The sequence below is a fragment of the Passer domesticus genome, chromosome 3 (assembly GCF_036417665.1).
Source record: "Passer domesticus isolate bPasDom1 chromosome 3, bPasDom1.hap1, whole genome shotgun sequence".
Taxonomy (NCBI): Eukaryota; Metazoa; Chordata; class Aves; order Passeriformes; family Passeridae; genus Passer; species Passer domesticus.
This window is the reverse complement of record NC_087476.1, coordinates 108601965-108624141: the sequence shown is the minus strand read 5'-3', so window position 1 is coordinate 108624141 and position 22177 is coordinate 108601965. Positions and strand designations below refer to the sequence as shown.

At 42.4% G+C, this 22177-nt stretch overlaps 1 protein-coding gene across 2 annotated transcripts in view; it reads left to right on the top strand.

Annotated features, from left to right (window-relative positions):
- Window positions 1-10488: 10488 nt before the first annotated feature.
- AFTPH (aftiphilin) overlaps window positions 10489-22177 on the top strand; it is a 42419-nt gene continuing 30730 nt past the window's right edge. The window contains exons 1-2 of one of the 2 annotated variants that reach the window (XM_064414948.1): window positions 10489-10715; window positions 19569-21354. In XM_064414948.1, coding sequence (XP_064271018.1) covers window positions 19579-21354 — 1776 coding nt within the window. In that variant the 5' untranslated portion in view covers window positions 10489-10715; window positions 19569-19578. Of the gene's footprint in view, window positions 10716-19568; window positions 21355-22177 lie in introns of those variants that run through there. The other variant, XM_064414949.1, reaches the window with a different exon arrangement.

Genomic DNA, 22177 nt, shown 5'->3' with positions numbered 1-22177 from the left:
TTTTCTGTTCTTCATGAAACTCACTCATTCAATATCATCATTTTTGACTTCCAAGAGAAACTTGGAGACCTCTGCAGAGGCTCATCCAGGCCCAGCAGTAGACTGGGGTCCCATACAGCTCTGACCTACCCCTACCTGCTCCCTCTTCCCAGTTCTAATGCAGAAAAAGAAATGGCAAGATGCAGCTTGGGGTGTAAAAATCCACCCCATCCCACAAGGAACCTGACACTTTTCACACATGAAGCTTTCCCATAGGCAAGAATGAGCTTTGAAAAGCTACAGAGATGAGTTTATAATGCAGTGATGACTCCTTCCATACAACCAAGAGAGCAAAACACACACACACTGAGCTGCACCAGGCCTGGGGCACGCTTGCAGCTGTGCGATGCAACCAGAACACTTTAGAGAGCAGAGCAATAACAAGGTAATAATTGTGAAAGGGAAAGAAACCTATCTGTTCCACTCTAAAACGGAATTAAAGGCACTACAACAGTGTGTATATAACAGGATTGGACTCAGAAAAAACTGGTCTGTAAAAGCAAACCAGCTCCAAGGCAAACCAGCGTATGCAGTGACTGTCATGTTTTGTAGAGGTTATCACCCTGGTTTTCTTCTATATAGCGCAGGGTTGTAGCTCTGTCTGCCTGCATCTCTGTCAGATCAAGAAAGGGGGACTCTCCAGAGAAGTGGCCTAGCTAGGGGGGGTGCATAAATTGTCAGTCAAAACCAGAGATGTGTAACTAACCCAGGCCTCTCTGAAGGCATGGCCTATAGGATAATTTAAGCATGTCTTGATAGAGTAGAACTACAGAGTGGAAAAATCTTCTGAGTGCAAGCTGCTGTCAAATTGCATCTGAAGGCATTTATACAGAAAAAAAGATCAAAAACTCATGGCTCAGCAGCTGTGAAGTGGATACACCAACCATCCCTGACTGGCTGGCCAAAAGCAAGAGAAGAATAGGCCAGTTTGTGACAGCTGCCCCAGCATGTTCAGTCTACATTTCCTTCACCCCTGAAGCAACTCTGCAAAGGGCCATCTGATAGCAATTGGATTCCATCAGCACAATTCAGACAAAAAGATCCCAGAAGGTACAAGAGGACATGTTGGGGGCAGTCACATGTTAAAATGCTGACGTTGTTTTTGAACAAAAGTTGGTTCACATCCCACCACCTCTTTGAATAAGAGGAACAAGCATTTGACTGGTGGGAGATCTCTGCAGTGCTCCTGAAACTCCTTCCTGCTCCACATGAGGATGTGCACAGGAGTCTTTGCTCCTCGAAAAACCTTGGAACAGGTTTTGCACCAAGATTTAATTGCTGCTTAAAGATCTGTGAGTGATCCCATAAACAGCAGCATCAGAGACAGGCTGCCAAGGAGCCAGAGGCCTCATTCTGGCTGCATGCCTACCAAGGGTCATGGGTTTTGGCCTCTCCACAGAGGAGAACTTGTTGGAAACTCCACCCAGCATGGAACAGTGGTATATACCCAGTATAAGAACAGTGAGTTACTAAGGATAAGTTCTCTGCCCATGGGATGTCTTGCCAAAAAAGACCAGGCCATTTGCAGCAAAATATGGATAAATATGGATATAATATGGATTGTGGCCAAATTTGGAAATAAGTATATCTCCTTGGCTCCTACAACATTCCACAACTGGGCAATTGGCCCAATGCCATTTCCATGCAAACCAATTGGGAGTTGCTATCAGTCATTTATTTGAATCCACTGAACTGCTGACCTACATCTGACCAAACAGACAGAAAAGACCCTATGGCCTACATTATAAACAACTCAATAAATGCAGGGAAACTGAGACAAAAGATTCTCCTTCAGAACAACAGCCTGTGCTGGGAATCGAGGCTCCTTGCAAGAAGAACTAAACCCTATAAATTAAAAGATCTATTATGTGTATTACACTTTTTTCAGCTCAGTAGTTAAAAACTGAAAACTGTGAGCCAAATTCACTGCTGACACACATCCATTGAGTTCAGTAACTTTGGAGATGGGGTGACTGCAGCTCACTGCTCCCCTGAAGTGCCACAGGCTGCCCTTAGATTACACGTTTGGTGTAGAGATGCAGAGAACAGTGAAGAGACACATCTTGGCAAGGGCTCCTGCAGACCACACCAGTGACTCCATGTAAGTGTGATGGGACTGTATTTGCTTCCCAGAACCAAGAAGCTGACTCAGAGACAGCATCCTTTTCCCACTGCTGAGACCCAGTTAACCATGGTTTAGAAAGAGGAGCCTAATGACCTTAAACAGATTGCTCAGGTACTTGGATTTACCTAATCTCATCTTTCCTAGCTCTTTTCATGGAAACAGAGCTGGTTCAGCTGCTCTCCAGAGATCTCTGACTGATCCTGGATACAGAAGGGGTGGAGGTTGGACTTCTCATCTCCTCATCTGCCCCATTGTCTGTGCTTGTCTTTGTCACCCTGCTGTTTCCCTCCCTGCTCTCCACAATCCTCTCTGCCTGCTCCTTCCCCCGCTCAGCCCGTTCTTGGTGCAAATGTCAGGTGTTCACTCTCTCTTCTTTCTGCTTGTGAGACAACAATGACATGACACAGAGACCAACAGATCCCTCCACCTGAAGGTCTCATCCTGACTGCTGGTGCAGCCAAAGATTGTTGCAATGCAGGACTCTGGCAGCTGGGGCTGACATTCTGTTAGCATTCAAACATTTTTTCTACTTGCAGCATGGTATTTCCTCTCCTGATTCTGTCTTCTTGCTTATGACAACAGCCTCGTCAGGTAGTTTAGGGTCAGGTACTGCCAATCTCACACATTTCTTGTGTAAGAGCTTTCAAGGAAGAAATGCTCTTTTTTCTGAGATTTAGCCTTCTCATGTGCCTACATGCCAGATGCTTTGCATTTCAATGAATGTAGATCAAGAAAGCAAACCTATTACAGAAAAATATGACAGAGGATAAAATTGGAACGTATGGCTCTGAAACAAGGCATCAGATATGAGCCTGAAAGACAACGAGAAGGATTTTGACAAATAAACAAGGCAACACATATGAGTCTGAAAGGCAACGAGAAGGATTTTGACAAATACCTATGAAAGAGAGCACTTTCCTTGCACAGCAGTTGCATTTGAGACATAAGTTGTCATTAACCCAGAAAAACCTCTGCCATTTCCATTTTAAAACCTGGAACTGAATGCTACTATCACTCGTGTTTAATGGACATTTTGTCATTCACTGTAGAAATAAAAGGACATGATCTTTGCAAGAAAAATTTTAAATTATTTTTATTGATAAGAATCACTGCCAGTCACACAACATTAGTTTATTAGGAAAACTTAATCAAAACATCTACATGACAGCTGAATTTCAGTGACTGTGTTGACATACAGAAGTGAAATGAACTTGTGTGATTGAAACAGGATATTGCAGGCCTTCTTAAATATATGGGGAAAAAAACCCAGACAGTGGTAGAGGTAAGTTTCAGTGATCCTAAACCTCAAAAAAAACCCCAACCAAACAAAATATCCCCAAATTCAAAAATGTCTTAGAAATGAAAATGTCTTCAAATAGATGTTACTGGAGAACACAGGAATGTATGCTACTACCCTGCACAGGCTGGTATGCAAGAAACTGCTGTCATGGTGCCTATTACACACATCTTTATTACACACATAGAGTGAATAGTTTGTACCTTGGAATTTCCTATCAGCTGATTTTCCAGGGTGTTGGAGGCTCTTGACTCCTCCCTCACAGAAAGGAACTGACGCAGCAGGGAGGAGGATGACTTTGGAAATCAGCTCACCTTTGCCCAATAAATTAATGCAACCCTTAAAACAGAATAATGGTCTTAACCTCTTTTAAACACTTTTCATCTTAAATGTAAAAAGGTCACAAGCCACACCTCTTAAAGGCAAGGGACGGACATGAAATGAATAGTTTTGATTTCCTTTCTTATGGGCTTTCTGCATTTAGAGCCTGCACTAAAAAAAAAAAAAAAAAAAGAAAAGAAAAAAAAGCCAACAAGAGCCAAACTGAAATAACTAGTTGCACTGGAAAGCTTTGCTGCTGTAGGCATGAGAAATCTTGCTTTCCTGCTGACAACTGAGGTATTCAATACCATCTTCTAGGACAAGGAAGTATTGTCAGACCTGGGTTAGTTATGGACTCTGCTGACAAGCCTCGTCACCAATAATATGTATATACACTAAAATACACTTTGCACACCTTGCTGATGAGTTATGTATGCAAATATGTTGAGGCCAGGTGCACGTGTAGCATTGCCACACTGAAGTCATTAACTGGTGCCACTTGGAGGATGTGGTGTAGGCCACAGCAGGTAAAAGGGGGCTCTTTAGACATTCATGATCTGGTTAATCCACTGGGTAAGCCCTCATATGGCAAGAATGTGAGCCCTCATTAAGTGCTCCAAATCAGCTGCCGACATGGTTAAAACTCAGAAAGAACCTCTTTAAAAGAAACATACAACCAAACCAAACCAAAGAGCCAATCCAAAACAAAACACACACAAACACACCAAAAAAAAAAAAAAAAAGTGCCACCACACGAATCCCCCCCCCGAAAAACCCAAACCCTCCCAACAAACACTGTTGAATGTCAACAACTGTATTCTTGCCCAAATAAGCCTGAGTCAAACCCCAAAGAACCTACATTCAGATGTAAGAGACTTCTAAAATAACTGTTATTTCTGTTCTCTGTAACTACACTGGGTTCTTTGTAGTTAATATATTCAGGCCTGTTGAAGGACAATTCTGAAAATTTTAATGGCTTGGTAATCACAAGAGCATGAGCTGCTGACATAACAATGCCTTCTCACTTTTGTACTAGAACTCCAGCAAAGATATCCAGGGAGACTTGCGAAAAGTTCCAACAAACTTGCACTGCATCAAACAGAATACTTACATGTTGCATCTGAAACATAGGTTACAATGTTTTATATTTTATGCCATTGCAACTGGAACAGAATGGAAACAGTCCCTTGCTTGGGGAGCTGGGGAAAGCTAAACCACCTTTGCTGGATCCCCAAAACCAGAGAAACCAGGGCCTGGTCATTCTGCACGCCCAGAGGTCAGTGCTAAAGGGAGTAGCAGCGATGCAGGAGATGTGGGGAAGTTTGCAGACCCGGATGGGCTCTTCACAAGGGGTCTCTGATGTGGCTGGGTGATGTCCTGGGGCCAAGAGAGGCACTCTTGGCTCCCTCAGCTCTAACAGAGGTGAGAGCCCAGTACTGCCCTGGGGAGGAGCCAGGCAGTGTGCACTGATTCAGGGTGGAGCTCAAGGCACCAACCTCTCCCAAAGAAACAAGTATCCACTGCTCATAAATCTGTTTTACACCTTCCCATGCCAAAGGACAGTGGGGTTCAGCAACAGGCTGCTTAAGCAACAGATCATTCTCTGCTCAGCTGCAGCTTTAACTCAGCTAGCAGGGACTGCAGAATTTTTCTTTTATTGACTGATGTCCATCTAGAAGCCAGCAGAAAGCACAGATCGTTCATTCAAGTAGCTTTCATAATGCCCACCTCATGAAACCACAGCCACAAATACCTTTCATATAAAGCTTTTGAGGCTGACTGGTGAATTCAGTCAGAAAAGACCTTCTGCTTGATAATGCAGTTGTAGGGTTATTTCAGCTATAAGGGTCTAAAATAAATGCAGTTTTACTGAATTGAAAACATTTCAGAGAAATGTGCCAATTCAGTTTCATGTCAGAATGAGAAAAAGTCAAAACACTCTGTAAAGATGAATTGCAATGATTTCACAGAATATTAGAATACTAGAATATGCTGAGTTGGAAGGGACACATCAGGATCGTTGAGTTCCAACTCCTGGCCCTGCACATGACATCCCAACAATCATACAATGGGCCTGAGAGTCTTGTTCAAATCTTTCTTGAACTCTGCCAGGCTTGGTGCTGTGACCACTTTCCTGGGGAGCTGTTCCAGCACCCAACCATTCTCTGGGTGAAGAACCTTTTCCTAATATCCAACCTAAACCTCCTCCAGTTCAGCTTCAGGCTGTTTCCTCAACTCCTGTCACTGGTCACCAGCAGAGATTTGTGCTGCCCCTCTGCTGTCCCCAGTGAGGAAGTCAAAAACCCCACTGAGGTCTCCCCTCAGTCTCCTCCAGGCTGGACAGACCAAGTCCTCACACAGCTTCCCCTCCAGACCTTTCACCATCCTCGTGGCCTCCCTTGGACACCCTCTAATACCTTTGTGTCTTTTTTATATCACAGCACCCAAAGCTGCCCCCAGCACTGGAGGTGAGGCTGCCCCAGTGCAGAGCAGAGCAGGACAATCCCCTCCCTTGCCTGGCTGGGGATGCTGTCCCTGATGCCCCCCAGGACAGGTTGTCCCTCCTGGCTGCCAGGGCACTGCTGGCTCATGTTCAACTTGCCATGGACCAGGATCCCCAGGTCCCTTTGCATGGCACTGCTCTCCAGCCTCTGGTTCCCCAGTCTGTACCTCCAGGGCTGCACCACCCCAGGTGCAGAATTTGCCACTTGCCCTTGTTACCTTCACATGGTTGGTGACTGCTCAGATTTATAATTCCTCAGGGTCTCTCTGCAGGGCCTCTCTGGCTTTGAGGGAGTCAACAGCTCATCCCAATTTAGTGACATCAGCAAACTTAGTATTCCTTTCAGTCCTGCACCCCAAAAAAGATGTTGAAGAGCACTTGGCCGAGGATGGAACCAATAGCAGAAATGAAAGCATAAGGCATTAATGAAACTAAACTATTTGGTATGTTAAAAGACCATTTAAAATTAATTCTATGGATAATATAAAATCTTTAAATGCCTGATTTGATTGTGAATTATTAAAAAATAATAAGGAAAACCAAGGATGATAATTTCTCAGGACACTGACCAGGTAGTTTCTGATCAGCAGCATTGCCACACACAGCAGAGAGGGAAGTACACTGCCTGAATTTTGGAGGCTTATCTAGCCTTTGATTATAGCAAATTTCTTCCTCACTCAGTGGGAAAGCCAGAAACGTTTGCACTGGCACAAGCCATGTTGCACTGTATGTAATTTTGAAATTAAAAAGAAAAAAAGAAAAATAACTGCACTATCCACTCCCAGCAGTACAAGATCTTTCAGAAGATTTTCTGCATCACACAACACAATATACGGTACAGCTTATATAAAACCAAAATTTACTAAACCAAAATTCAGTAGCCATGTTGTAGTCTTCAAAATGAGAAATAAACCCTATATTTCTTCTATGTAAATACTACATCCTCAATTTTTTTTGAGAATTATGAATGGCTAAGTTTTATGAAGGACATGGATGCAGACCATCGCAGGTTCTTTCCACCCTCCTCAATTCCCAAACCAGGAGGAGTGTCTGAACGTCCAGACCACACAGGGTTTTGGGAGAGCCTTTCTGAATCAATCTGACACACCAGAATTCCTTTTTCCGTCTGAGTCTTCTGGGAAGGCTGCGCCCTCTCCTGACAGTTCAGGACTCGGTAGCAGTGACTGATAAAGCCACTTTGCTGCAGTCAACAAGCCAAGGCTCAGCCTCGGACCTACCTAGACCACACCAGCTCGACTTAAAACCTCTATTGCACGGTGAAGAAGGGCTTCACGTTGAGGTGGATATATCAAAATTATAAATTTTATCACCATGCTTTAAGAAAACAAATGGCTTGAAAGTATTTGCTTTAAAAACACCTCACCATTTATTTGAAAAGGGATAGAACACCGTGCTAGAATCATCTCCAAATAAGATACAGTGATTACAATCCATGCAATTCTGTAAAGGAAACATTCATATGTTTAAAATATAACATTGAAATTACTGTTGTAACCCATGAATTCCATTTCACAGAGCTAATACATGATATGGCTAATGCTATTATAAAGAGTCAGTCTGCCTTCACAAGCAAATGTAATCTCCTTCAGCCAGCAAAGCTTATGCAGGAACGACTGAAGAAATCCCACACATCTTGTCAATCACTCACACTATGCCTAAGTGAATATTAACTTCATTTTTTTGTGTGACATGCTTACCTCTCATCTGCTCCTGCATTCAAGTTAAGTGAATTTTATGGACTCACAACTGCATACTGATTAACGCTTCTGCTCCTGGAAACTTCTGAATGCCACCAAGAAAGAGAAGGAAATTTTCACCACATCAGACTGGCAGGGACTATTTGGAGGAATTTTTTGCCTTTATAGCTTAGGATATGAGTCACTTCTTCAAAGCATCTGAAATTTTACTTAACAAATTTCCTTCTAATCTAGAACCTGATTACTGACACCATTTATCTTCCTGGATTTTCTTCTGAGATACATGGTTGTTCTGCAACTGTGGGCTTTTGCACAAGAAGGGCTTTACTATCTTGTTTTTCTTTAGGGTGCCAGTGGTGCAAAATGTGTAACATGTAAAATTTTCTTAAGAAAGGATGTTCTTTAATGTTTGGTCTTTATATACTTTCAAGCCAAATCAACAAGAAGGGAGATTTGAACAGGGAGCAGCCAACAAGGTCTGACATACAGGTGCTAGAAAAACAAATTACTTGTGAGTGGAATTGCCTCATTAAAATTTAGGGCTGGACTTGCTTCAATGATCTCAGACCAGGGGGAGGTTAACCAGGCTTGGGGAGAAGGATGCACCACTGATAGTGGACACAAAGAATGCAGAATTTATGGGCCCCAAGGACACTGAGCAGAACTCCCAATATAAGAAAGAGACCAATAAAGACAACTCAGTGACCGTGCTGAATCAGCCCTGCCTGGGTAAAAGGTAATTCCAGCAGGGACAGATCACAGCTGAGAGCCCACCTCAGAGCAAGAGAAAGCCTGAGCCTGCAGACTAATCAGCATGAGAGGCGAGAGAGTCATCAAACAATAGAGGAGAGAATACCAATTAACAAGAGAACTGTGTAACTTGTACCCAATGAACACTAATTCCTTTGTTTGCTCAAATGTATAAATAGTAAAAAGTTTTTATAGTTGGTGTGCTTGATTTGTGGAATACCACAGAGGACCCAGGCTTGTGCAATTCTGGGATAAATAACCAATGTCTCTCTCGAGTGTGTAATTATTGGCTTGTTGCACTGGGTAAAAAATCTGATTTTTCTGGACAACACTGGGGCTTATGGTGCTGTCTGGGGAGTTTACAGGCAGCATGTTTATTTCATGTATCATTGAAATGATGGGTAAGGCAGGCGTAAAAGAGAAGGTAATTATTATTTTACCTTCTCCAATTGTATTATTTACAACAGGACGATTAACAGTCATAGCCAATGACCACAAATTAAACATAGATGGAATGGAAAATGATTATTCACGAAGCTGCACCACACAGTAAGGGATGCTTTGGGCTTTTGGAACTTCATGGCTACTGCCAGATATTAAGGGGAGAGGGGGGAAAAAAAGATCTCATTCCTCTGTTACTTTACAGCAAAGTCACGGTTTTTACACGATCTTCTCTATAGCCTTTCGATTTGTAAATCACATTGTTGTACACTGGGTGAAGGTCAAAGAGCACTGAGCGCTAAATTTCCCTAATTCCTGTTCCCTCAGGCTTCTCCTTCTGTCCTGCCGGGTCAGCACAGCTTCACTCTGCGCTTCTGACACTAAGCTGTAAAAAGAGAACAGCCACCAGGAGGCGAATAGAGCCTCATTAATAATCACCCAGACTCATTAACAGCCACCCATGATTATCTGCAGCTATTGCAACAGGATTCAGAACGTCACACAAACGTTGCATTAACAATGGAATTCCCCCCTGCTTCACGGAAGCCTTCTATTGCTGATTAAATTAGCAGGTTAATTATAATTACCCTTAAACGCATTTGAGGTATTTTTATTCCACGAACCTATCTGAAACGTGCAAAGTTCAGTGTTTTAACCTTGTTTTTAAGCACGGTGTGTATGTATCCAGGCTCTGGGGTGACCTTATCGCTCCTACAAGAGGCTGCGGCCAGGTGGGGTCGGCCTCTCCTCCCAGGCCACCGGTGGCAGGACAAGAGGCCGTAGTTGTAAGCAAGAGAAGGTTTAGGAGGAATTCCTTCACAGAGAAGGTGACTGAGCCTGGAATGGGCTGCCGGGAGGAGGCAGAGTCACCGTCCCCGGCACTCGGTCACCTCAGAGGTCTTTCCCAACCCCGTTCATGCCGTGACAAAGCTCTAATGTTACACTTCGCTCGCTGTTTTATTAACGCAATTCGCACCGCGGTGTGACCGCCGCACGGAGCTCAGTTAACCCCGGCCGCAGGGCGAACGCCAGGCTTTGCACGCTACTCCTTTAAACGTTATTCTTTACAATTTCAACACACGCTCGCTCGGGCTTGGAACTAGCTGGCACTTGGGGTCCCTTCCGACCCCAAGCCGCTGTGGCACCCTGCGTCCCGCCGGCACAGCGGGCCCCACGGGAGCGCTGCGGAGCAGGGCTGAGGGAGCGCGGCGCTCCGCACGGCGGGGCGCGGGCCGGGCCGGACGTGACGCGGGCGGGGGCGGCGGCGGCGGCGCGGTGCGTGCCGGGAGCGCGGTGGGCGGCGGCGGCGGGCGGGAGGCGGCGGCCGGAGGGGGCCGGGCCGCAGCGACGCGGTTCCTGTCGCCCACAGGGGCTCCCCTCCATGGCGGTTGCCGCGGGAGGCCGCAGATAACCGGCCGCGGCCCCTCTCCCCTTCCTCCCTCCTTCCCTCCCTCCTCCCCTCCCCCTCCCCGCCCGCCGCCATGCCCGCCCGGGCCCCGCCGCCCCCCGCGCAGCCCGCAGGTAAGACACGGCGGGGGCCGGCTCCTTCCCGCCGGGCCTGGCCGCCCAAGGGCGCCGGGCGCCCCGCGGCGCTGCCCCCGGGGCGCGGCGGCGGCCGGGGCCTGTCGGGGCAGCGCCGTGCTCCGCCTGGCCCGCGGGGAGGGCGGCGGGGCCGGGCCGGGCCGGGCAGGGCAGGGGGGAAGCCCCCGCTCGCCGGGCTCGTCCCGCCGCAGCCGGGGCGCGGGGCTCGGCTTTGTCCTGCGGCGGGGCCCGCCTTGTGCTGGGGTTCGGCGGCGCCGCGGCTCGGGGATGTGGTGCAAGAAGTTGTCCTGTGCGTGCGGCTGTTCCTGGCGAGCTTTCTCTTTCGAGGGGCGTAAAGCGTGCCGCTAAATGCATGTGGACGTGACAGGCGGAACAGAGTTACGGTGATTTAAGTGTGGTGTTTTTCTTTTTGTAGAAGAGGTAATGTCGTTCTGAAATGGGGCGAAATTGCTCAAATGCTGTTAGGTCCTGACGCTTCAGTTTGCTATGAAAAGTGTCTACTTGATGAGCCAAAATATAATTTTTTCTTTAGAGAAGGCAATGCCTTAAAAACACAACGGTTAAACCTTGGGATTCCTTCTAAGTGTCAGTAAATTGGGCTCTTAATGGTGACAGCCCTTCTTTCCATCTTCAGCACAGAAATGGAAACCGGCAGTTTAATGCTCCTTAAGCAAACATCTGTTCATAAATGACTGGAGTGAGTAGAGAAACATTGTTGACAGGAGCTGCGCTGGGTTGGTTTCACAAGTTTTGTTTCCATGCATGGTTTAGAGCCAAACGTGCTTCATTAGAACTCATTTTTCAGCTGTTGAGCCCGGGTAGAGTGAGTTTGATGGATGCTGCTTTTTAGCTGGATTGGTCCTTGGAGATTGAACAAAATTAAAAGTATTTCCTGCTTGTTTTAGTCTCTGGACATATGAACTAGACTTGGAAAGGCAATTAGCCTACTTTAAAAATAAAAATGGTCTGTTGTATTGTCAGCACAGGCAGAGGTTTGCTCATGCAATGCACAGGTAGTAGTTTCTCCTGTGACATTAATTGTGGGAGCCTGGGGAAGAGTTGGAGTACCTGTGACTACTGAGGACTTGTTTTGTTTATTTTAAACTGTCATGTCAGTAAGAGTAAAGAGCATGAATGTGAGAATGAGACTTAAAAATACGTAGAAAAGGTAATGGAGCTCTGGTGTTTTCTTTCTGCGTTGATGGCTGCATAAAGTACACATTGTATGACCTTTTAAGGTCATGTGAAAGTATGACCTCTTGTTTTTATTTCCTTAATTTGTTTATAAGTAAGCAGTTGAAGGATCTCAGGCTCATTTGTTTTTTAATGTACTTTGTTTTTGCTCAGATTGTGTTTTTGTTTAGTAAAGGATTTAATAGACTATAAAATCTGGAGTTCACACGGTGAATCATACTTGTGTTACATATTGCTGGCGATGAGGGCTCTGTGTGATCTCCACATTCCTACTTAAAAACTCCACCAGTAGCTCGCTAAGCTAACACAAGCCTTTTAACACCTTAATTACCCAAAGTAATATTCTGAAACTCCCGGTACTTTGAAAAGACTTGTCTTTCACAGTGGAAATAATAGAGCACCTTAGGTGGACCTCAGTCAACTCTGCCTTTTCCTCTTGAAATATTCATTGAGCTGTCCTTGCAGATCTGTGGTGGTATCAGTTGGAAATCCAGAAACTGATGCTCGATCGAGTTGTTTTCACTACACTCAGCAGCATAATTTTCTTGCAGATACCATTATCTATCTCGACAGAATGTTCATTCCTCTCTGTGCTATTGTGCTGTTTGACAACTTAAACTGCTTCTTTGTGAACATTTCAGAGCAATGACATGCTAACCCTTTCATGGGGATTCAAAATACTTATAATTTTTCTAGATAGTCAGAGAAGTGCCTTAGATCCTACTCATTCCTAGGTGTTAGAAATTTTGTCTGTTAGATTTTCTCCTTTGTGCAAAAAAAAAACCACCATACTGAGTAAGCTGCTGCTATTGCACTCACACACACAGAGAGAAAAAAAAGCCTTGGAATATGCCTTGTTTGAAAACTGACAGTTTCATTTTCTGTAGACTTTCATGCTAATGGCTTAGGCAATTAAAGTTTTCAATTGCAAGGAATATTTCTGTATTGGTGCTACTTGCAAGGTGATCTAAGAAATCTGCTGTAAAGCAAATAATTTGGGTTTTTCAAATCAAAGTGTCCCGTGTTGGGAGACCACAGGGAAGGGCAAATCCTCTCTTCACTTCAGTATGTTTGGAAGTAGGGTGAAGGAAACATGAAACCTCAAGTTCATATGTCTATTGATAAGCGATGGAAAATAGATTTTATTCTTTGGAGTATTAGGTGTCCCTCCTGTACTGTGTTTTTAATATGAGGTAATGTCTGTAGGTGGGATAAATGGTGAATAAGTAAGCCTGCTCACTGAAAAACAAGCAGCAAGTACATTTGCAGTAATGGGAAGAAGACCCATGGTTGTTTTCCTTGTGCAGCTGTATTTCCTCTGCAGGCTGTGGGAGAAGCTGTCAGAGCAGAGTGCAGCCCTGGGCAGTTCTGTGTGAACTTTGAAGGGTTTGTATGTGGTGGAGATCACACTGCTCTGTGAGGAAGCCTCTGAGAACATTTGACCCTAGGTAATCTAGTTCTAATACTTTCTAATCTAGCATCTTTTTATCCTAATTTAGAACACATTCCCAGCTAGTATGTTTGAGGGTAACATCCAGAAATAGATTTCTCACTGAGTTGAGCACTGTTTTGAAAGGAATTTAAGAGATCATAGGAGTGAAAACATCTGAGTTCTGGGTTACTTACGACATCTGTCTTTACACATTGTGTGGCTGTGTGTTAGATACAAATACTGCATTCCACAGAGCCAGATTCTAACCTGATTGACTGTCCCAGCCAGTTGTGTTTGCCCATATGAATTTAAGATATGCTTGTTCTTACAACATTTTCCCCACTTTCTGTTTACAGATTTATGTATAGGCAGCATCTTCATCTGCAGCTGTTAAAGCACATCAGTAGACTTTGAATTGAAACATTTTTTTGCTTATAGTAACTTTGAGGATAACCTGGTCTCTTAGGTTTGGGGAGTAATGCTATTCTTGGTTTAAAAAAGGAGTTTAATGAACCAACAGAACATTTAGATTAATATTTTCCAACAGCTCCTCTGATTCTACAGCTAAGCCAAAATGAAACAGGGAGAAGTGAAGCAGCACAAATACTGAAAATACATGTTTGCTCCTTTATATAGTTTAACATTTAAAATGAAAATGCTTATATCCAAGATCTGTTCAAATTTCACATTTGTGCCACCTAGCTTGGTCTTCCTGCATTGTCAGTGATGAGAGGAAGAGCAGGACTGTCTGAGAGGTTGGAGTATTGAATAGGCTGGATTGCCTAGGGGTTCCTGATGTTTAAGGCCAGCCTGGGGAGTTCAGGAGAACAGGAAGAATGAGCTGCCTGAGATTAGTGCCAGATTCTTGGTGAAGCTGTCCCGAGTTCTGTTACTTTAACGTTCATTATGCATACAACACTTTGTAATAGAAAGTGTCCAGCAAATTTAGTGTTTGAAACCACAGTAATGTGTGGTGGAATTGATTAATTCCAAATGTTTGGTAGTGAGAAATAAGGCTTAGATAAGTTTGCCTTACTGGAACTGAAGAACATTGTTTTCCTCACCTCATGCAACTCCAAGAAAAGGTGCTCTGAAAGTCCTGCTTTGGGTAATGGACCTTCTGGCTGTAACAGCATGAAGTTCAAAATCGAAAACATTGATTTCTTGGAGGCTTTATGAAGTAAACATTTTCTTGCTGTATTTTGTTTGCTGGTAACTATTTCCAAAAATAAAAATAAGCTTATTAAACCAATTTAAGAACATATTGACTTCAGCCTGGACAGACACTCTCTCTCTAGAGTGGATTTGGGTTGCAGAAATGGTGTTCTGACAGACAGGCTCTCCTCATTTACAACTACCATTCTAGAAGTAGGTTCTCAGGTGCAGAAAGACTGGGAATCTGGTTTCCATTGTTCATAAGACAGAGAAAAGGCAAAGAGATAATGGAAGAGGACAGCTTTTCCTACTGAAAGCAAACACTGTGCTGTAATAAGAAGTCTAAATCTGGTCCATACTGTGATATTTTTGGCATTTGCTGGAGGAATTCCCTTGCAGTAAGAGTTAAATGTTCTTGGAAAGATCAGAGGCTAGCAGCTAATGACTTGAATCCATCTCCTTGCCATTGCAAGGCTTTTACTGTGAGGTATTTCAGTAACGTTGTAATTTCTGTCATGGAGATCTTGATTGTGCCATTTCTGATTATTGTGTTTCCTGTATGCTTTAAGGAGGTGGTTTGCTTAACTCAGCTTTTCTTCAGAATAATCCACAGCTGAGAGGTTATTCATTGCTTTGCTTCCTCTCAAGTTAAAGGAAACATTCTGCTTTACAAGGGATTTCTTTTGAATTTACATGCCTCAAGTATTTCTTTAGAGATACTCTTAGCGACCTCCTGATTTTTTAGGTCTTTTATAAGAGCCAAACATGCTGTTTCAAGTTTGGCCTTAGAAGATACACAGAGAAGGAACTATTTATACCTGCTTTTGTGTAGTGTAATTGCATTGTTCTCTATGCTGCCTGGTCTTTGTTAGGCTGTTGCTATTACTCTACAAAAAGGTAGTGAATAAGGATGTGATCTGTGTGTGAGGAAAGCACATATTGTTCCCTCTTTACTGCAAACAAATAATCAGATAGCCTGGTTTTGTTGTAAATGTTTTGAAAACCTAGTTAGTGATCAGACAAGGAGAATATGCATTTTCTCTTTCCAGTTCTTTGCCTAACAGAATTTTTCTGGCATTACTGATTTCTGTTTTCTCTCTTCTTTTAATGTTTCAGATTAACTTGAATTGCATTCTTAAATGCATGTGACTTGAGAACAACATTTGAACCTTGAATCTTAATTAATTAATCAACATTTTTCTTGTTTAGAGTACAATGTCAGTATGTATTGTGAGTGTATTGGTGAATTGCATTTATAGTATGACTTACACAGTGGTCTCCTGTTTGTGGTACTGAAACTTTTGAGAAATTCCTTGATGGTGAACGTTAGAATGTGAATATAAAGAAGCACATGGAAGCAGGAACTAGCACTTCCAGTTAATAAAAACCCAACAAGCAAACAGGTAAAAGAAAGAAATACAGAAAATGGTATCTGAGAGAGAGAGAATACAATTCTTTATTTTTCCTAGAAAACCTTGGTACAACCGCATGCCATGAGCAGTTGATAGAAATCTGACTTCAGTCTAATCTTAAACTGTTGAGATCTGCAGAAGTTACTGGAATTTGTCAACATAAATCTGTGCTTGTGACTAAAGCAATGCACTAAACATGAACACTTTAACTGTGTCAGATTCCTCACCTCAGGGTGTAAGGTCTGGTGCCAGAAACCTGGGATGTTACTTATTACAGATCACAGAAGTTAGGCAAGTTATGCTCTGTTATACAAGTAAAGACTGTTATAATTTCCTTCAAATCACAATCCTTATTATATAGTGTACTGAAAAATTGGTGGTTTCTTTTAAGAAATATATGTTTAAAGAATCTATAAGTGAACAGAGCACATTAGCTTTATACTTGACTTTTAAATTTGATCACTAACTGGCTCAAAAATAAGATGATAAATATTATTTATCATATCCATATTATTGATCATAGATCTTGTTCCAATTATACTTCAGGTTAAATCACATTGTAAACATCACTTGAAATACCAGGTTTACAAAATAATGTAGCAGAATGTCTTGACCAAGAATATGTCTGAGTTGGGTAAAAGGACTACAAAAGAGGAAGCCACGGTTCCAGCTGTATTTGAAATGCCAGACAAAGCAGGGATTAACTAAATGAAATAAGGAACAAAGTAGTTGTTCTGTCAGACCTGTGGGTTTTCACCACAAGTTTCAATGGACAATAACTAATTTGGTTTCTAGCTGGCAGATAGAACACTTCTGGAAGTCATGAAAGAGGACCATAATGAAATTCTTTCTGAAGAAAACTACATTACGACTATAAAATACCCATGCTGTTTTACATTGTGAGGAGAATTGGGATTATGCCCAGTTTAAAAATTTATCACTGATTAGTCAAGAGGAGGGGGAATACTATTATGGCTTTCTTTCTTTTCTTACAGCTTGAGTTCTGTCAACAACAATTACATTGTGTCCGTTGTAACCTTACACTCATTTATAATGCAGATTCATACATTTTGGAGCTCTGGGTGTTTGGCTTTTAAAATGCAGCAGTAGCATAACTGGAAATACCTGACATTTAAAAAATAAGTGTACAGAAGTCCATACAGTTGGTTATGCAGTGGGTTCTTGTGGGTTAAGACTATAGTAGACTATCAAACCTGTGATCAAATTTTTAAATATACAGTTAATGTTCCTTGCAGATCCTGTTTTGGCAACTGTTATTGAAATGTAGCTGGAGCATTGTGCTCTGCTGCTTTGTAAATGATCCCTGTGATGTTTTAAAAGTGCTTTGAAATGAAAAATTGAAGGAAGTTTTTTCTGCTCTATGTCAGAAGTTGCAGGAGAGAAAAATTTTAAATGGTCAGACATCTTCCTACATGTTCAATTGGATTTTGGGTGTTGCTTCAGCTCCCATGCACTTATCTTTGTCCTGTACTTATCCTTATCATTCTTGTTCCTTGTCTCCCCTTTTTTAGGTTAACTGGAAAGAAAAGGAGTGTTGTGGGTAAATTCCCTGTGATTGTGATGCTTACTCTTCTCACATTATTCAGTTTGTTTTCTGAAACTGCATATTTGGGTTATTTTAGATCATCCTTGCCTCCAAGGATGTTCTCAACTCTGTTGTGATTTATTTTTAGCTGAGGTTAAAGTAGTCATACAGTAAATGGTCAACAAAAAAAATGGGTAGAGTTGTTTTGATGGATAGTATATGGATCTATGGCTTCTGTAGGTTAAGAATTAATTTTTCTTGGCATGTCTTGCCAAAATGAGATCCACTAATATAAGGTGATGTAGTTATTAATACAGACCTGAATGTGATATTTCAAATTACTCAGGTGAAAACCAACCTATACAAGCTTATAAATCTGAAACTACTTAAAACACGTGGGTTTTGGTGAACCATACAGACAAATTTTTCTTTTAATGGGAAAGTTCAGAAGTTTAGAGCAAGTGAAGCTCTTCTCTCAAATACCTTGTTAAGCAGCTGGTGCTGAGTAAGCCTATGTGGGAGCTTGTTGACAACTTAGGCTTTATTCTAAACAAAATTCCTTTGCAGTTCTCTTCAGTTTGCATGTTATGTTACAAATTACTTCATGGTTTCATCTGATAAGCATGATGTACTTTTGTAACTGCAAACTACCCTTTCAGAAAGAAATTTTAAATGTGTTAGTCAGCTCAAGGATGCCAGTTTCCTGGCAGATATCAAGTGCTTGGTATGTTGCACTTGAGGAGAACTGCAGAGCTTCATTTGTTCCTTTTTTACCCTTTGTGTGCTGCTCTTAAGATGCTTTTACAAAGTTGTTTGCTAAAGGCACTGGATAGAAGGATCATGCTTTATCTGTGCTGCATAACTAGTGTTGTCAAGTCTGCACTTATTCTGGTGGTTAGAAGTTCAAATATTTCCCAATTTGTATAGGTTGTTTCCACTCTTTTTCAGTAGGTGAGGCTTAGTGTTATTATGGTTCATTCATGTCAAGTGTCATTTGAAATGGAGAGAGCTTAGTGTGAGTTCTTCTTTGAAGGGTTGGAAGGTATGAACTAGTTCAGTGGTATGTACAACTGTGAATTTATACATACTAGTAGTTATTTCATTAATTGCACACAGCATTGAAAAAGTCAAGATCATTCTTTAGGAAAGAAAACTTTCCATCCATACCTGGCTTGTTCCTTTAATGGTTTGCAGTGTTAAGACAGAGAAAGTCCTTAATCTGTTTCTATGTAGGCCATGGGAATACTTTCTTCTTTTCCCCCTGTGGTTTAGTGATTTGTGGTTAAATATTTTATGAATAATCGTGCTCAGCTCTCTTTTTGAGAATAAGTTTTTGATGAAGTGTGTTTGGCTCTTGGCTTTACTGGTGGCATCATGATGGCATTTCTTATTTCTCTTACCAGATAAGAGAAATGCAGAGGCATTTCTAAGACAGAAGCAGGCTGGTGGCAGCAGCTCTGGAGGCAGTGTGTTGGCTTGTGGGTAGGAAATCCAGAGAACAGGGCAACCAAATAGAAACTCATGGTCTGGTAGAAAGAGAGTAGGGCAGCAGATCATAGCTAGTGGTTCTAACAGCAGTTCCTTCCTCCACTCCTTCACAATTTCAGAGCTTATGGCAACACTTTTTGAAGTCCTTGACAATGGTGAAGGTCTCTTATGTGTATGGCTGTTGTGGCATAGGCCGTGGAGTGGCTTAATTCCTGTCACACACCTGAGCACACAAAGGGGTGTGGCAGAACATGGACCAGGGTCACCGGCAGTTTTGTGAACTGCTGGTGATGTGAAATAGAGAACTGATGAGTTAAAACTGAATTTAGTTGTGCCAGTGTGTTGCACAACAGCTCAAGACTATAATTTCAGCACTGTCTGCTGACAGTTTGATCATGTAGTTTAGAAGAGACTCGAACTGTCCCAGTAGATTCTTTGTGACTTGTGAAACACATGGGTTTGGGGAATGCTTCTTTCTGATATCTAATACAGATATTGACCTATATACACACTTCAAAAAAGAGGCACGAAACTGTAAAAATGAAATATGTAAGAACACAAAAGCTAGCCAAGTTCTAACATAGCTCTGTTTTTCCCTTGTACAGAAATACATTAATGTTGAAGCAGAACCAAACAATGGAACCAGACATTATTCGAATGTACTCCTCTTCCCCTCCACCACTTGACAATGGAGCTGATGATGATGATGAAGATGAGTTTGGAGGATTTTCTGGTGTGAGCACTGCTGGTGTAGCTTTTGCTGATTTTGATACAGCGGACTACAGTCATCCAAAGGAAGAGTTTATACCCACAAATCATTTCATCCCACTCCATGATTATTCTGACAATGTAGCTAGCATTGCAACTTTCACATCTGTTAAAAATGGTAAAGATAAAGACTGCATTGCAGAGCTTCCTACTCATACTAAGGAGCTTTCTGATATGTCAGCTACTAGTACTATCAAAGAAAAATCTAAGTTTAGAACTTCAGGTACCGCTTTAGAAGATGTAAACAGAAGGGGGGAACAAAGAGACAACACTGGAAAATCAGAGGGTTTTTCTTCTTGTGTGGTTAGAACTGGTGTAACAGTTGAGAGGCAGGAGGAGCAAATAGATGCTTGTAATGGTGAGAAACTTCCATGTCTAGAGATTCTAACAAATGGATTTGCAGCATCAGACCCTGTAAATCCTCAGGGAACAGAAGATCTAGACAGTATTGGTGACTCAAAGGGACTGAAAACTGTTGGCACCCATACTACCGAGCAAAATTTGAACTCATTGCCTAGCTCAGGTGAAGATGTTGCAGATTTTGCTACCTTCTCAAACAAAACCCCACCCCATTTAGAGGGAACAGGGCCTACAATATGCAGTGTTCTTAATGAAAGAGACTCAGTGAGCATTCAGGAGAACAACAGAATAAACAGAGTAACTCATAGTGAAGAAGAGGTTTGCATTTCAGAAATTAGTTGTGAACAGGGTCCCTCAGCACTGGAATTCACAATTTCTAGTACGTCTCAAACAACTGGAAGTTCAATATGCACTACAGAGAACGGAGAGCACAGTGGGAGAAGAAGACAACATCACATAGAGAATGGCAAAGATTTTAGTAGGCCTGAGGATTCTTCAGAAGCAGCAGACATCAAGGCTGATAAGATCCACAGCCTCAGCTGTGATCCTGCAGGAGACAAACTGGGTGGTGATGAAGATCTCAAGAATGGTGGAAGTAGCACTGAAGGTTTAGCTTGCAGTGACAAACATGATGATGTGTTTGGTGACTTTGGTTCAGTCAGCAGTGCACCTCCCACCTTCAGGATTGCTCAAGACTCAGTAAATGCTCTTGATTCAGAAAGAACTTCTGAACAGCCCGCACACATTAGCGAACCTAACGAGGAATTTGGTGAATTCAGGGACACGAGTACTGTTTGTAAGCAGCCAGCAAGTTTGGACCAAGCTGAACTAAATCAGGCTGCTGACACTTTAGAATGTGATACTACCAGTAAAACTTCTGGGGTAGACTTCCAGCATACTACTGAGGTAGGAAATGGTGATGATACTGAATTTGGAGACTTCGATTCAGTGCCAAAAGCTCAAGATGAGAGTGTTGCTTTCCAGGACTCGGATGACTTTGCAGACTTCAGTTCAGCAGGTTGTAACCAGGCTACAGACTGGAATGCTTTTGAAGATGAACAAAAAGACAGCTGTTCTTGGGCTGCCTTTGGAGATGAGCAGGCTGGTGAATCTCATCACAGAAAAGAGACGTGGCAGTCACATAGGACAGACGTGTCTGCCAGGAGTGATGGCCCAGTGTTACACAAGACTGACAGTGTTGCTCTAGCATCTTTCCAAGGGACTAGCAGTAAGCAATCACAAGAGCTATCACCTTCAGTTCAGGTAAGTGCTTACTTTGTTTTCCTCAGTCTTGTTCTGCTCTTATGCATACAGTTCTTCCTGGTTCCTGCATCTGCGTACAACAAATATTTGAATAGTCCTTGTTTGCCTTTTAGGGGAGATTTAATGTGCTCTGTGAGATGGGCTGATAGGAAACATTATGCTGTGTTTGGATCTTGCAGATCTTTGCAGCACTGTTACTTCCCACAGACAAATGAGCAGGGTGTGCTGGAACTTGTAGGAATGTGTTTTGATGATTACATGTGATCCTTTACATAAATTGATCAAAGGAATAAGCCAACATGAACATTTCAGAGCCTGTGATAGCTTTTCCTCTTGCTTCATTATTTACTGCCTTTTGGGGAGGCACTCTGTTGCCTTTTTGTAAAATAGTGGTATGACCAGAAGCTGGGATTACTGGTTCCCAAAATTTTCCATCACCATTCTCTATCAGGTTTTGAAAACCTGATTAAAAATGATTATTTGATTTGTAAATAGCTGCACTAATTCACTTAGAGCAGACAGCATGATAAAACACAAGCTGTGGAATTCTGTCTTGGGTATTCAAACTCCTGGGAAGTTAACTCTTTAAAAATAAGTCTCTGTTAGGTATTAATTATGGGAAGCTGCACATTTTAGCAACATCAGAGGACTGGTGATTTGTTAAAGCTGCTGCTATTTCTAATTAGAAGTTTCCAGGAAGGGGAAGTAAATAGGTTTATTTCTTACCACCTCTCCTATGTTTTCTGCTTTCGTTGCTAAATATTCATTAATTCCTAATTAGTTATTTCCTAAGTACTTTTAACAGTAATTTTGAGATCTGTGG